Below are 16,442 nucleotides of genomic sequence, written 5' to 3'. Positions count from 1 at the left end.
AACTTCTTTTTATAGAACAATGGTTTTATATTGAACTTCTGAATTGGTTTATATGCCATCTGCTTTGTATTTATTTTCCTGATCCATAGCGTTGAAAAAGATGAGAAATGTAGATTTCACTGGCCAGTGTATATATGGGATGTGTTCCATCTTTATTGTGCTTTATGTCAACTCTAGTCTTGTCTGAAGCCTCATGAGTAGTTTGTGGATGTGGCTGATGACATCTATATATACAGAGCAGCCCCAGCTGCTGAGTGACTAGCGAGGTGTGTTGTTATTTGAGCATGTTGGAAGACCTCTGAATGTGGAGATCAGAGAGTTAGTGAAGTTCATTATATTCATGGTGGATATATATTTAAATTATTGGAAACTCTAGATAAAATTATCACATCTTGTATATTTAGGTAGACATTGTTATTTTTAAGGGTGTATGACATGGTAGGCAGGGAATTACTGTAAGGGTGGTATCACAATATGTTCACTTCTTTGTGCTTACATTGTTTAAATGTTTTTTTTTGCTGTCTCAGCAAAAGGAGTGAAGGCTTTATGAAGTATACAGGGCAAGGAACAAAAAACATAAATGTTAAATTAGGAGGAGGAAGAAGAAGAAGAGGATGAAGTATTGTCGCAAAAAGGAAACAGTTAGCCAACATTGTACTGGTACAGGGCAGACTAATGGTGCTGATTGTAGAGCTCTTCCTTCAGTTCCAAAGACCAGGGCTCAGTCTTGCTTCCTAATGCAGTCTGCTTGGAGTTTACACATTATCACTGTGACCACAGAAGTTTCCTCCAGATGCTCTGGTTTCTAGGTAGCGTGGTAGTGTGGTGGCTAGTGTAATGCTTTATAGCACTAGTGATCAGGGTTGAATTTCTGCTGCTGTCTGTAAGGAGTTCTCCCTATGGATTTTCTTTGAGTGCTCTAGTTTTCTCACACCTTCCAAAGACATATGAATTAGAAAGGATTAGTGGGTTGTGGCCATCCCATGTTGTCCCAGGAAGCATGCCGATACTTACAGGTTACCCCCAAACACACGTTCTGAATTGATGGTTGTTGATGCAAATGACACAGTCCATTGTATGTTTTGATGTATGTGTGACAAATAAAGCTAATCTTTCATCTTTCCTCCAATATCTTGAAAACTAGGTTAATTGCTTCATAATATGAAACTACTTACCGTGGAATGGAACTGCGAAACCTTTTCTTGATAACTCTGATATTATCCACAGGCTCTCATGAACAAAACCCACACTGGCATCCTACACATTTGCAGTTGAAAAGTCTGAGCAAAGGAGGTTGGTCAGAAAGATTAGAAAGACCACGGAAGGTTTGTGAGATTGAGATTTTAGAGCTTTCTTTGAGGGTAATGATCAAAATCAGTGGGTCAGCGCTCAGATTTCCTCTACCCAATAAAGCTTAATGATGAGTATTTTATGGATAACTTAAACTCATTTCTTTGGAGTGTTGTATGGAAATTTTATAATCCCTTGCCTGGCTGATACAGATAGATGCATAAGTATGACTTACACAAGAGCTTGGTTGAACTTCTGGACTGACAGAAAATGGACTGGAATATTTTGTTATTTATTATCACTGACATGTGATGTGAAATTTGTTTTGTGGCAGCAGTACGGTGAAAAACCATAAAAATGCGTACATTTCAAAATTAAGTAAACAGTGCATGAAGGGAATAATGAAGGATCATGGACCTTTCAGAAATCTGATGGCAGAAGGGAAGAAGTTGCTTTTAAATAATTCAGTGTGGGTCTCCTGGCTTCTCTACCTCCTGCCAGATAGTAGTAACAAGAAGAGGGCATGACCCAGATAGTGTGGTGTCCACAATGATGGATGTCATCTTCTTGCTATGTTTCACTTTTGGAAAGAATCAACTTTAATTAGCTGTTTATAGGCGAAAATAACAGCACTGTATAATTGAAGTTATAGGTAATAATCTTTCCAAAAATGTTTTCCAAATTCTAGGAGTTCTCTTGATTTGAACATGATAACAAAAGAGACTTGTGCTTTTATTGCCAAAAGCTATTCTTGGATTTTCTTTCCTGGTGTTATGCTGTCTATTTGCCCACAACTCTTATCACAAAGGAGAAAATAATCTTCACATGTCAAGTTTTGAGTTTCTTAAGGACATTTTGTAGAATCTTCAAAATGATAATTATTTCAAATGTTACATTAATAACTTGCAATTATTGAATATTCTTCTACAGAAATGAGCTAATCAATTGCTCATTTACAGTATTCTAAGATCATAGCTATCACCTGACCTATTCACAAGATGCAAGCTGGTGTAACAGATTAGTATATCATGTCCTATCAGTTAATATGACATCCTATACAGTGATTAAAGATCATTTAATCTGTGAAGCTATTTGACCCATCAGGTTCAAAACAAGCCCCAGGGAAGCGATCCTACTAAAGTGATTTCTCCCTGTCCTTATTTTCCTGTACCACTGCAACTTATTCTCTTTCATGAATGTCCACCCTTTCAATCGTTCTCCCTTTTAAGTACACTAAGGGTAATTTACCGGAACTAATTAACCTATCTGTCCATTTACAGTACCCTGTATGGTGTTTTATCCATTAATAAATCCCTCTCATTCATTAATGTCCTGCAGGAACATATATTGATCATCTTTACTCGTCTAACTTGTACTTGACTTTAGTCACACCAGTTCTCTATGCTCTAACATACTTTCTGACATATTAAAGGGCAGTTTGGGATGTGCAATAAATGTTGGCTGAGCCAGCAACATTTAGACTATGAACAATGAGTTAAAAATAAGATACAGCCACATTTGTTCCAGTATGCCTTCCAAACCCAACCCTGTTCGATATGAAAAAGAACCAGGCATTTATCTTCAGTACATAGGTGTACCTTTCCTAAAAATGAGGGAGTATCAGTGGACACAGTTGATTGTAAAGGCAGGGACACATTAACACCTTGCCTTTTCCCCTCCTGCTTCAGAGGAGGTTCATGAGAATTATCCTGGGAATGAAAGGGTTAATGTATGAGGAACATTTGATGGCTCTGGGTCTGTGCTCACTGGAGTTTAGAGGAATGAGGGAGGTCTCGTTGAAACCTATCGGATGTTGAAAAGCCGAAATAGAGTGGATGTGGAGAAGATGTTTCCCACTGTGGGGGAATCTAGGACCAGAGGACTGCCTCACAATAGAAAGACCTCCCTTTAGAACAGAGATGAAGAGGAATTTATTTAGCCAGTGGATGGTGAACCTGTGGAATTCTTTGCCGCAAACAGCTGTGGAGATCAGGTCACTGGGCATATTAAAGAGGAGATTGATATGTTTGTCATTAGTAAGGTCATCAAAAATTACAGGAAGAGGGCAGGAGAATTGATTTAAGAGGGGTAATACATCTGCCGTGATTGAATGGTGGAGCAGACTCGATGGGCTGATTGGCCTAATTTTGTTCCTCTGTATTATGATCTTATACTTATCAAATTGTACAAATAAATAGCCTTGCTGGGAGAAGTCAGCAGAGGCTGAGGGATGCATGTAGATCCTTCAACAACTGCAACAACTGGGGAATGAGGAGGGCGATACAGTTGGAAGAAGGACTGATCTTTCAGATTAGTGCAGAGTTCCTGCTGTGGTTCTTAAATTATGGATGTGATTAGGCTCCAATATATTAGCATGAGGTGCTCGGAGATGTTCCCTGCTTTCTTTCTGCTGACCAGAAGATCACCTGAAATAGGGGAGTACTGAACAAGAGTCAAGCACTTGCTTTGCAAAGTGAAGCAAAATTGGAGGTAGAGCAGTTTGTTATTCCAATGCCAAAATAGGAAACAGTCTTGTGCTCTCTGAAAAGCAACATCGAGAAAAAGAGGACTGGTAATAAAGTGGAAAAAGAAGATTGTTGGCAACTGAATCACAAAGTACATTGAAAGTAAATTGATTTTAAAATAGCTAATTTATTAATTTCTATTTGTTAGATACAGTCAGTGGCCACTTCATTAAGTGCCTCCTGTGTATAAACCACTGACTGTGCATTCATTGTCTTCTGCTGTTGTAGCTCATCCACTTCAAGGTATGACCTGTTGTGCATTCAGTGATGCGCTTCAACACACCACTGTTGTAACGCATGGCTGCTTGAGTTACTGTCGGCTTCCCATCAGCTTGAACCAGTCTGGCCATTCTCCTCTGGCCTCTCTCATTAACAAGGCATTTTCATCCACAGAACTGCTATTCACTGGATGATTAGAAATTTGCATAAATTAGCACAGGTGTACCTATTAAAGTGGCCACTGAGTGTATTTTACATATTCGTAATTTTTTATCAGTCTTTCAAATAGACCAAAAATACAACTAATTCATGTAAACTGGTGGCCAGGTGGTGGCACAACGGGATCAGCGCTGGACTCCGGAGCGAAGGCTCCCGAGCTCGAATCTGAGTCGGGCCACCCCCAAGCAAGCTTTCCATCTGTGCTGGGCTGAGTGTCGAGCTAGCCACTCGGCCTTGTAAAAAAAAAGGGTCGAGTCAGGAACGTTCATGTCGTGACCCGGTTAATCCGAAAGGGGACCAATCCTGACATCACGCACCAGACAAGAATGGCTGACTGACTGGTGTGACATGCTAAGAAAAAATGTAAAGTGGTGTCAGAGAAAATGACAGATTCCCAGTTCCTTCTGTTAACAGTTCTCCCTGGGTGGTTCAACTTCATTCAAACCAACTTTTAATGTGCTGTGTCCTACATATGCTTTGAATGGATGGCATTTGTGATATACAAAGGACAAGCAGTCCTGCAGTGAGTAACTGTGACTCAGCCTTTGGACCACAGTCTTCCCATTACAGCACAGTTTGGTGATTGCAATCTCCTGCTGCAATAAAATATTCATTTGCTTTCCCTGCACTTATCATGCAGTATTTAAACTTTTCCAGTAAACTGGGTTATATTTAGTCCCAAATGCTGGAATATATATATATAGACTACAGTCCAATGAATTGGACCTATGATGCCTACTGGTTTTTGGAAACATGTTTTCTTTTTCTCTTGGTTTGTTTTCCCTATTGATAACTGCAATATAGACAAAGCAGCTAATATACCCCCAGAAAGCTAATAGTTTACTTTCCATTGAGTGCATTCTATTAATTTAATTAAGACAATATGATATAATCTGAATGTTGATTCAAAATGATTTTTATTCAAGAGGCTGTGAGAAAATAACCCTAATTATCACATTTTATGTAAGCTTTCAAAAAAAGCATGCTTTAATATTTTATGAGCTTGAGAGAGAGAGAGATAATGGAATGCTCTTGGCTGACCAAAATTCCCTTAAGACATCCGTTATTTTAGACATGTTCCTTCACTCCTTTGATGTCCAGTATACTCGAGAGGCTGTTAAACTGGAGGGAGTCAGTTGATGAATTGTGTGTGCGTATGGATATATGTTGGTTTTGGAGTGGGATGTGGGGGTGTCGTGTGATTGGTTTGATAGCATTTTGCTGGCCCTGTTCAAGTTGAAGCACCTGAAGAAAGACAAAATAGCATTGTCCCACAGAGATGTCATGATCTCACTGTGTCATGCAGCAACACATCAAACCCTTGCTTAAAGGGTGGTAGACTTTTTTTTCCATCACTGGGATTTCCAAGTTGGATATTGTATCTGGACATATCAGTAATTAAACACATGTCTAGATGAACTCTGTGACAGCCTGAGTTTTACCAGACCGACCACAAAGTGATCTCAGAAGAGGAAGGGATACTGCCACAAAATGGGCAAAATGGAGCATAAATCAGCATTTCAGATTTACAGCAAAAAAATATTATTTCAGATGTGGCGTAGCAGAAAACAGGTGCATACGTTGAAAGCTGCCAAACAGGCCGAGTACACAAAGGGTTGGCTATCAGCCCTCATTTATCTATTATGTGTGGTCTGTGTACTTTAGGGACAGCCAGCAATCAGGATGTGCTTGCTGAGGACTTCCCAGGAGCCAGCAGTAGGGTATCTAAACAATAAAATCTTATGTTCAATGGCTAAATGTAAATCTGCTTTAAACCAGCATGAAATTGTACTAAAATTCAATAATTTTCAGTTACTTCTTTGTCACATTTGGTAGATGCAAATCTGAATATATTATTGGATCACATGTGCACATCAGTGAACAAATTGACAAATGATCATCTTCCATCATAAGCTACACAGTATTTATCAGAATCTTTCTCTTGAAAATACTTAATCTTGTAATCAAGGTTCACACAAATTTAGTTGTTCATTAAAGAAAATAACAGGATAAAACACTGGTCAAAATTTCAGAGGTAGTAGCTTTTAGCATCTTGTACTCAATTTTTAACACATTTCAAATTTTATTTGTATACATTAGTTGGACTTAGGAGCAAAAATTAAACAGGTTCAATAACAGGTGCACACTCCACTGCCAGAAAGCCATCTCCCATTAGACCGCAGAACAGTATTGAGAAAATATATTACCTAACTCTTAAAAGTATTTTGTTCAATATTTTCAACCTCAGCTTTAAATATCTATCTATTTTACGAGATTTTGAGAATTCATGTTGATTTGAATCATTTGAAGTTGTATTCCTGGGTGGCAGTTCTTAGTTGAGCCAGCAGGTGGAGCATCATGCAGATAGGGTCCTGCCTTGGGTCACCCTGGCCTCCAGGGAAATAATTCCAAGGGTAGATTTTGACTTTGTTGTACATTGTAAATCAGGAGCTAATTTCTCCCATTTGGAACTTCCATTTGCTTAAGGGACTATCATTCAACCATTATTATTAAAACAGTGGTCATGTGTATTTTGTAGGATGAATCCACACACAGGTTGGCTGCATTTCTCTGCATTTGAGTTTCACAAGCACTGAGCCTTGGAATTTCCTGCGTTTGTGAAAACCACTCAATGTTAGAAATACTTCCTTTTCATTTGATCTCTTTTTTTTCTTTTTGAGCTTTGTATCTGTCATTGTTTAATATTTCTTCACAAACTCAGAATGTGTGTCACATTGTTAACTTGTTTGACCTACTACCTCTTGCCAATGAACTTAATTCAGGTTACAACACCTAAAATTGTTTTCCTTGTTTTGATAGCTGGTGTTAGGGTCTATGGATTAGGAAAATGTACATGATAAATTTAAATATAAACATTTTCAAAAGAGACAATGCTATGTATTCCTTTTCTCTAAATAGTTGAAGTCAGCTCTCCACTGCCATTGGCGCTACAGTCAACAACCCCAGTAGATTTAAGATCTGATCTGCGGATTGCAATGCCTGTGGTGGACGCGGCTGCCAGGAAGACCCAGCTGCAGCAAGAGCTGCTCCTTCTACAGCATCAACACCAACTTCAGAAACAGCTTCTCTTCGCTGAGTTCCAGAAACAACATGAAACCCTCACCAGGCAGCACCAAGTCCAGCTTCAAGAGCACCTCAAGGTACATCAAACCCAAACAAAATGCACTACAAATGGAGAAAGTGATGAGCAATGAAGTACTTTGAGATTTATTATTAACAGTTTAACGACGTTGTTAAATAGATCACAACAAAGTGCTTTTCCATACAACCATGGGTGTAAAATACCTTTTGTTGTGACATTACTGTTCTTTTAAATGAAAACAATGTCACTGTTATTTTGTTTTTGCCAGCTATTTCATCCTGGTGTTATGCAGTAGATTTCCAGCACTTCTTCTGCATAACTACTTTAACCAAGTAGTTCACCCACATGATGTACACCCACATACAAGTTCTCCAGTCTGCAAATTGGAAATTATTTAAACGAGTGGAAGTAATTACTTGTTTACACACACAAATTGCTGGAGGAACTTGGCAGGTCAGACAGCATCTATGGAGAGGAATAAAGAGTCAATGTTTATTATTTGTTTACATCCCACAACCCACCCAATGGTTTCAACCCCCACTTGGAAAGTCACTGGGCTAGAGAAAGATACAGACTTTGAAGGACTGATGGGGCATCCACTCCTATCATCCTCTCAGACTGCTGTTAGGGCAGATTCAGGACCTCTGCTGTCTCACAGCTCAGAAGGATTGAGCACATAGCTCTTGGGAGCTCAGCAACTGCTTTAAGCTGTGATTCCCTCATCAGATGCCACAGAGAAACGGCAACACCTACACATGGTTTCCCAGTTGATCACTGGTTATTGCTTCATTTTTGAGGTTTCTGCCAAGAGACAGATCCTCTCAATAAAAAGCAGCCCTGATTAGGTAAGTCAGATCATGGTAGAGTTTGGCTTGAGTCCATGTCAAAAACTTCATGCCTGTGCGGCTATAACATTAGCCTTATTTAACTTTACTTAAATCATACTTGATAAGATTTGTCCAATAATTGAATTTGTGCTCCGACTTGCAAATTTATTATAGTATAAATATTTATTAAAAATTTACCTATTGCTCTGTTATTCCATTGCACAAAATGGCATATTTTAGAACAGGTATCATTTCCCACGATCAAGCAATTGCATTCGCATCCCTGTCATAACTGCAAGATTATAGCATTTCAAAACAACTAAGGTCTTTCAAATTTTATTTAAGATTAATTTCCTAAAATTGGTCGAAAATTTCCACTCCAAAGCTGCAATACTGCATGGAACTGCCATCAACAGTGCAGTTTCAGGTCTCCTATGTGAGTGTGCACAAACACAGAAACCCCAACTTTCCACTCAGTTGATTTTCTCATTGTTGTCTGATGTTAGACTCACAATGTAGTCCAGCAAGGTTATTTTCAAAATTGAAGAAGAGCTATGAGTGTGGGTTGGGGGTGAATTGGTAAATTACAGGTAATTTTGTATTGTTAATTAATTGATTTCTGACACTTTAACAAAATGTAATACTTATTTAAAACTTATACCTGGCAAAATATTCATGCCGATTACTGAAAATAATGATAGAAGTCAAATTTGCTCATCAGATTAAATTAAAGACTTGTGATATTTAGCATCCTGGTACATCTAAGAAAATGTGACTATCATCCATGTTGTCTGTGTTCTTCAAAGTAAGCATCTTTACAGCCAGGGCATCCATCTTGCTGAACCAACTTGCCCGATGGTCTTTTCATGCCTGCTGACAATACAATATGCTGTATGAAACAAGCAGTGAAATTTTGACAGTGCAGACCATCTATAGCTTCTTCACCACAAGGTGAATCACCTTGTTCTGCTTCAGCTCAGGGGCAAACCAAGGCTGATGAAAGTGAAGCTTGTCTCACCATGGCAGGTGAATGTAAATAACCAGCAGCCCAGCAACTCAAACTCAGCATGCTGTGGTGGAGACCAAACACACAGTAGCTTGAGCCACTCCTTTGACCAGTGCTCAAGAGATAATCGTAAAATTGATTAGCTCCTCTGTAATGTTTGTGTCCTAAATGCTGTTGTCTACATTTGAAAGCAACAACAGGAATTGCTAGCCATACAACATCAGCAGGAGATTGTGGAGCAGGAACGTAAACTGGAAAAACAGCGGCAGCAGCAAGAGCTCGGAAGACAACTACATGAGCAGCATCTTCTGTCACTTCGAAGCAAAGAAAGGGGCAGAGAAAGTATGTACTTAAGTCATTTAATCCAGTCTTGCACTTACTGTTTAAATTACTTTGTATGAAAAATCCACAGAATTCTTTAGAGTCGAATATTGATCGCAGCTGTTAGTGGAGCCTGCAGTAGCGACGATGCAGTACAATATGGTTGATCCAATCAGAAGAATAGGAACTTAGAAAAAATCAAACACAAGCAGGTGGTTTGGCCCTTTGAGCCTTCTCTGTGATTCAACGTTAGCATGGCTGATTCTCCATTTCAGTACCATTTCCCTGCTTTCTCTCCATATACTTTGATGCCTTTTGTGTCCAGATTATTAATTCAGAATGCCAATGGTCTATTTTGCTTTTATTAAAATAAATAGTTCTGGTAAATAAGAAACAGCTTTTATTTTAATTGTTATTTCCTGACCTTTTCCTTTATCTCTGAATTTTATAATTTAATTTAGCAGCTTTGGACAGAGGAGGAGGGGAAAAATCAACATTCTACTCTTGACTTCTATATAATTTTCTAGAAACTTGATAAGTAGAACATTGGGGATATTTGGCTATACTCAATGATCTTCCATGTGCTACAGCAGTTGAGCAGGAAAATTGCAAGGATAGTCCACAAATAACTGTTATAGGATCAGGCTTGGCTGTGATACTCCTCCATTGCTAAATCTTTTCACAAGAAAGAAATATAATTATCTGAATACTTCTGTGATAAATCACAGAAGTATGATAATATCATTGAATGACTACTTGACTCATGGCATTGCTATTGATTATACAGAGAGAGGAAATGCCTTCAGCACATCATCAGCAGCCAATTCTACCTTTTAGGTTAGTTTTGAAGCTTGCCTGGTTGAAATCCGCCATAATTATCGGGAAGGCTCTATTTTATCCCTGCTGATCATGGAGCTTAGCTGCTTCAGTGTCTGCCTGATGTTGGCCAGAAGTGGAATGTACACCAGTACCAGGATGATGGTGGAAAACTCCCTCGGAAGATAGAAAGGATGACACTTGACCACTAGATTTTCCAGATGAACAAGCAGGACTGAGACAGAACTCCCATATCTATGCACCACAATGAGTTAATCATGAGTATACTCCACCTCCTCTACCTTTAGAAGACACAAAAAGTGACCTATCTGTTCAGTTAATGGAAAAACCCTCGAGCTGCAGTGCTGCATCCAAAATAGTAGGATTGAGCCATGTTTCCATGAAGCAAAATGCACAACAGTCCCTAATGTTCCCCTGGTACATCGATCTTGCTCTGAGGTCTTCAATTTTATTTTCCAGAGACTGTACATTTGCTAGCAAGATAGTTGAGAGAGAGGCGGGTGGGGTCTAAAGCCTTGATGTTTCAATCGTGCATGTAGCCCAGCATCCTTTCCTCGCTTCCTTTATTTTCAAAAAGGAAACTGCACTCGTGACCTGAGTCTGCAGTCCAGGATCCATCAATTTTGAGTATTCATGGATCTTTTTTTAAACTATCTTAGAACAGTGCTGCTTGCTGTGACTGTGAATTTCACCTGTAGTAATCCAGAATGGGAATATTTGATAATTCCCATTGGAGCTGCACGCAGCGAGTCTCACCTTATTGGCACCATCTTTCGCAAGTGATGGGGAATTACTAATTATGTATTAATTGTATAACAGTTCCTTATAATTTTCTGCTTATTTTAGTAAATATGCAGAAGGCACCAGTTGGCACCAGTTATTATTCCAAGAATCCTGCCAGATGTGATGGAATATCAGATTCAAAACCCAATAACATGCTAACAATAACGGTAGCATTGTCAGTTTTCTTCTGTTTTTATTAATAACATACCTTGATCGTTGGGTGTGAGCTTTGCTGACTGAAAATTGTGAAAACCATCAACATAGTGAAGGGAACTTTCAGTAAATACCAATAGTTGCACAATATGCAACAAAATATATGTGAGTGTTAGACATCACACAGTTATTCTGATATATAAACAGTGCTGCCAGGAAACAATTTAAGTATAAAGTGGTTCCAAATGCTCTATCCTGGTACATATTTTCAGCCAGTACTCAGTGGAAAAAGGTCAGCTTCTGACGCCAGCAAACGCAATTGTTAATAACTGTGTGACAACAGTAAAGCCTTCAGACTTTGCAGTTACTTCACTGCTTGTACTTTTAAAGTACTCATCTATGTAGCACAGAAAAAAGGAAGGAATTGAACAAATGCATCAGTGGGAAGCTTGTCTTTAGGGGACAATTCATTTCTTTGAAGTTTCTATGCTTGTTGAAAGGGGTCAATACACAGATCCAATAGGGACCCACATATTTCATTAGCATGAATTAATTTGGTGCATGGTTCACTCTTTCCTAAAGTCAATTGGCTTCTGATTCATTTAAATGATGTTTCTGTTTGGCAAAGGTATTGATGTTAAATTAATAACAGATCTGGCATTTTCAGAGTGCAAGAGGAAGCCTGTTTTTGGGAAAAGCACAAATAGTAAATGAATTTCATAGCAGTGTGGTGGCAATAGAACCACAGGACATGTGACATTTTTCGAAAGCCTAATAGCATTTTGCCATTTAGTTGCTCCACCCAACATGGTGATCACTGATTTGTTTAATACCATTTGTAATGGAACACCCTACCATCTTTCAGTTATGCTATCAGCAACAATTGGACATACTTTACTTATGCTACAAGACAGTACGTGTGCTGCATTTTCTTTCCAAATTTCAGCAGTCTGAGGTACTCACCTGCTTCAAGCAGGCTTCAATTATACCACTGCCTAAGAGGAAAGTGGTAACCTGCCCCAATGATTATCATCCAGTAGCACTTACATTCATCGTGATGAAGGTTTTGAAAGTTTGCTGATTAAACGTATCAACTCCTGCCTGAGAAGTGACTTGGATCCGCTCCAATTTGTCTACCATCACAACAGGTCCACAACAGATGCCATTTCATTGGTTCTTCACTCAATCCATCATTGCTGAACAGTAATGATGCATATATCAGGATGTTCTTTATCAACTACAGCTCAGCATTGAGTGGCATCATCCCCTCAAAAAGATTCAATAAATTTCAAGACCTAGGCCTCAATACCTCCTTGTGCATTTGGATCCTTGATTTCCTCACTTGCAGATCCTGGTCCGGTCAGATTGGGAATAACATCTGCTCCATGATCTCCATCAGTACAGGTGCACCACAAGGCTGTATGTTTAGCTCCCTGCTCTACTTGCTTTACATTCATAAGTGTGAGGCAAAGCACAGCTCTAATGCCATATTTAAGTTTGCTGATGACACCACTGTCTTGGCCGAATCAAAGGTGGTGGCAGATCAGCATGTAGGAGGGAGACTGAAAGCCTGGCTAAGTGGTGCGACAACATAAACCTCTCACTCAATGTCAGCAAGACCAAGGTTCTGATTATTGACTTCAGGAGGATGAAACTGGAGGTCATGAGCCAGTCCTCATCAGGTGATCAGAGGTGAAGAGGGTCAGCAACTTTAAGTCCTTTGGTGTTATCATTTCAGAGGACCTGTCCTGGGCCCAGCATGTAATTGCAATTACAAAGAAAGCATGGCAGCACCTGTACTTAATAGTTTGCAAAGATTTGGCATGACATCTAAAACTTCGACAGACTTCAACAGATGTGTGGTAGAGAGTACATTGAGTGGCCGCATCGCTACCTGATATGGGAACACCAATTCCCTTGAGCGTAAAATCCTAGAAAAAGTAGTGGATATAGTCCAGTCCATCACAGGTAAAGCCCACCCTACCATTAAGCACATCTACTTTGATGAGCTCTGATCAGTGGCCAATTCATGCATCAGAAGTTTGGAGAGGAGGGGACTTCAATCAGATCAACTGCTTATGGGTAAAAGCCAGGAGAGGGTCACGGCAGCGTAATAGAGCTTTGACCAGCAATCAATCGGCGCTTGAGAATGATTGGTAAGACCAAATTAAAGGAGGGCAGGGGCAAGCACAGTGGCCATTGTCAGAGTGGTGATCTTAAGGTTTTACCTCTTCAAGGCTTTATCAAAGAGAGGCTTCGCTCAGCGAAAGCAAAGGAAAGAAAAGCTCAAGTTTTTTCTTTCTCTTCTTCACGTCTGCTTAGCGAGGGACAATAGGGATGACAGGCAAGACAGTGAAATGCTCCTCTTGTGGGATGTGGGAAGGCGGGGAGACCTCCAGTGTCCCTGATGACAACTGCGAGAAATACATCCAGCTGCAGCTTCCAATAAACTGGATCATTTGGGATGCTAAGGGAGTGATAGATAGGACATTGAGAGAGATAGTTACACCCAAGGTGCAAGACACAGGAAACTGGGTGACAGTCAGAAAGGGGAAAGAGGTTAAGGAGTCAGTGCAGAGTACCCCTGTGGCCATTCCCCTCAACAACAGGTATATCACTTTGGATACTGTCGGGGGTGGTGGTGGGGTGGGTAGGGTCATGACCTAACAGATGAAAGTCACAGTGGTCTGGTCTCTGGCACTGAGTCTGCCTCTGTGACTCACAAGGGAAGGGGGGAGAAGAGGAACATTGTGGTGATACGGGATTTGTTAGTTAAGGGAATAGACAGGAGGTTCTTTGGGCAAGAACGAGATTCCTGGGTGGTATGTTGCCTTCTGGGTGTCAATGTCCGGGATATCTTGGATTGAGTCCTGAGCATTCTTAAGTGGGAGGGTGAGCATCCAGAAATCGTGGTCCATTAGGTACCAATGACATGGGTAGGACAAGTGGCAAAGTTCTACATAGTGAGTTCAGGGAGCTAGGTGCTAAGATATAGGGAGGGAACTCCTGGGTTGTGATCTCAGGATTGCTACGCACACCACGTGCTAGTGAGGCCAGAACTAGCCAGATTACACAGTTTAATACGTGGAGATGATTCTTGATTGGTCAGGGCATGAAGGGATATGGGGAGAAGACTGGGGCTAAGAGGAAAATTGGATCAGCCGTGATGAAATGTCAGAGCAGACTTGATGGGATCAATGGCCTAATTCTGCTCCTATATCTTATGAGGCGCTGTTGAAAGAAAACAGTATCCATTATCAAAGACCCCCACAACTCAGTACATGTTCTTTTCTCACTGCTGTCATCAGGAAGAAGGCACAGTAGCATCAGGACCCAGACCACCTAGTTCAGGAACAGTTATTACCCCTCAGCCATCAGGCTCTTGAACCAGTGCAAAGTACTTCACTCATCCAATCACTGAACTGTTTACAACCTATGGACTCACTTGCAAGGGTTCTTCATCTCATGTTTTCAATATTCATTGCTAATTTATTTATTGTTATTGTTTCCTTTCTGTTTTTTGTATTTGCACTGTTTGTTGCTTTTTGCACCAAGTCGGTCCTGTTAGGCATTGTCTTTAATTGATTCTATTATGTTTCTTGGATTACTGGGAATGCCCGCAAGAAAACAAATCCTAGGGCTCTATGTGGTGAAGTATACAGTATGTGCTTTGATAATGTATCTATTTTGAACTTTGAAGTTAATTAATCTAAACAGCCCTTTAATTACCTAATGATCTGAATGTTCGTTGTTTCAAAGATCACAATCGATAAATATAGAGGATGGCATTTAGTTACTTCCACTCTTATGTTTGCTGATTTCAGCTGGGACAATAATGAGGCATTTGCTCAGCTATCTTTATGAAAGGCACAGCAACCTTTCTGTTCCTAACGATTTCTAGGCTTCTGTTAAGAATATATCAGTTCTCATTCCATTGATGCTGGCTATATTATACATGAATGTGGGTCAGGTAAGTGTAGGAGTAGACTTGGCTATGATGTCTCTGAACAGTCACATAGTGTGCCAACATCTGTTCTAGTTCATAAGTGAAAAGTCGCAACTTTGCTCACACACAGGAAGGTCGTTAGCTCTAGGGAATTCTATTTATTCAAAGATACTGCACAGTAATAGGCTTTTCTAGACCAATGAGCCTGTACTGCCTACTTACACCCATGTGACCAATTAACTGTACGTCTTTGAAATATGGGAGAAAACCAGAGCACCCAGAGGAAGCCCGGGCGGTCACAGGAAGAATGTACAAACTCCTTACAGACATTGGCAGAATTGACCCTGGGTCGCTGGCGCATTACACTATGCTACTGTGCTGCCCAAGTAAAGAAAGGAGAAAAGAAAAAGGTTTCAAGGAGATCCAGGGTTAAACTATGCCATTTTCATTGATGCCAATGTCTTGCCATATATATTGCAGTTAAAGTTGGTAGCCATTGCTTACAAATGCTGAAAATAACAGGAATTAAGAAAATCAGAACATCAGCACATTAGTTTCATATGTTCCTACCATCTATTGTATTATACCCATAAAAGTTTTATTCTCAATGGGAACCAATCAATGTTTGATTGCTGATGTAGATTTCTTCCCCCCCACTCCCCGTCTGGTTCTTTAATTTATTAGCAAGGACAGTTGGGACCAGACAACTCCACTGCCACCCCTGTTCCAACCCCAGCAACCCTTATATAATTACTCACAATTTTAGCGGATCAATCCAGGACAATTGACTATTAAACAATTAAGACCCAGCATCAAGAAACTTCTCCACAACCAATCTAAAGAGACGGCATATTATATTGATTTTCAGAGCATCTATTGCCAATTCAAAAGATTCTGCTTTCCTTTTGAAGCTAAAAGCTTCCTTATTGAAAGAGTGAGTGAAGTGCTGCTGGTGAACATGCCCAACATCCAGGAAGTGGAATAAGAGATTATTAACCCATACAGAATAATGATCAGGCAAATGTACTAGAAAAGTTTACTGAAGGAGAAATTGTAAAAGATAAACAGAGTATCAGAAAAATACCACATTTTACTTTATTTGTCCCTGTACCAGATGAACAAAATCCTATTTTCCTGCAGCTGATCTTCCAAAGTGATCTCCTGGCACTCAGCACATTCCACATCAATAGGTCACATAGTACCTTGTCTCATT

At 39.9% G+C, this 16,442-nt stretch overlaps 1 protein-coding gene across 6 annotated transcripts in view; it reads left to right on the top strand.

Moving 5' to 3' along the window:
• LOC134344259 (histone deacetylase 9-like) overlaps positions 1 to 16,442 on the top strand; it is a 695,601-nt gene that overhangs the window by 439,327 nt on the left and 239,832 nt on the right. For all 6 annotated transcript variants that reach the window (XM_063043755.1, XM_063043754.1, XM_063043751.1 and 3 more), the window contains 2 exons: positions 7,173 to 7,414; positions 9,381 to 9,531. In XM_063043755.1, the coding sequence (XP_062899825.1) occupies positions 7,173 to 7,414; positions 9,381 to 9,531 (393 nt within the window). The remainder of the gene's footprint in view (positions 1 to 7,172; positions 7,415 to 9,380; positions 9,532 to 16,442) is intronic.

The sequence above is a fragment of the Mobula hypostoma genome, chromosome 3 (genome assembly GCF_963921235.1).
Source record: "Mobula hypostoma chromosome 3, sMobHyp1.1, whole genome shotgun sequence".
NCBI classification, from domain to species: Eukaryota; Metazoa; Chordata; class Chondrichthyes; order Myliobatiformes; family Myliobatidae; genus Mobula; species Mobula hypostoma.
The sequence above is the reverse complement of the archived record's forward strand: the minus strand, read 5'-3'. Positions and strand labels throughout refer to the sequence as shown.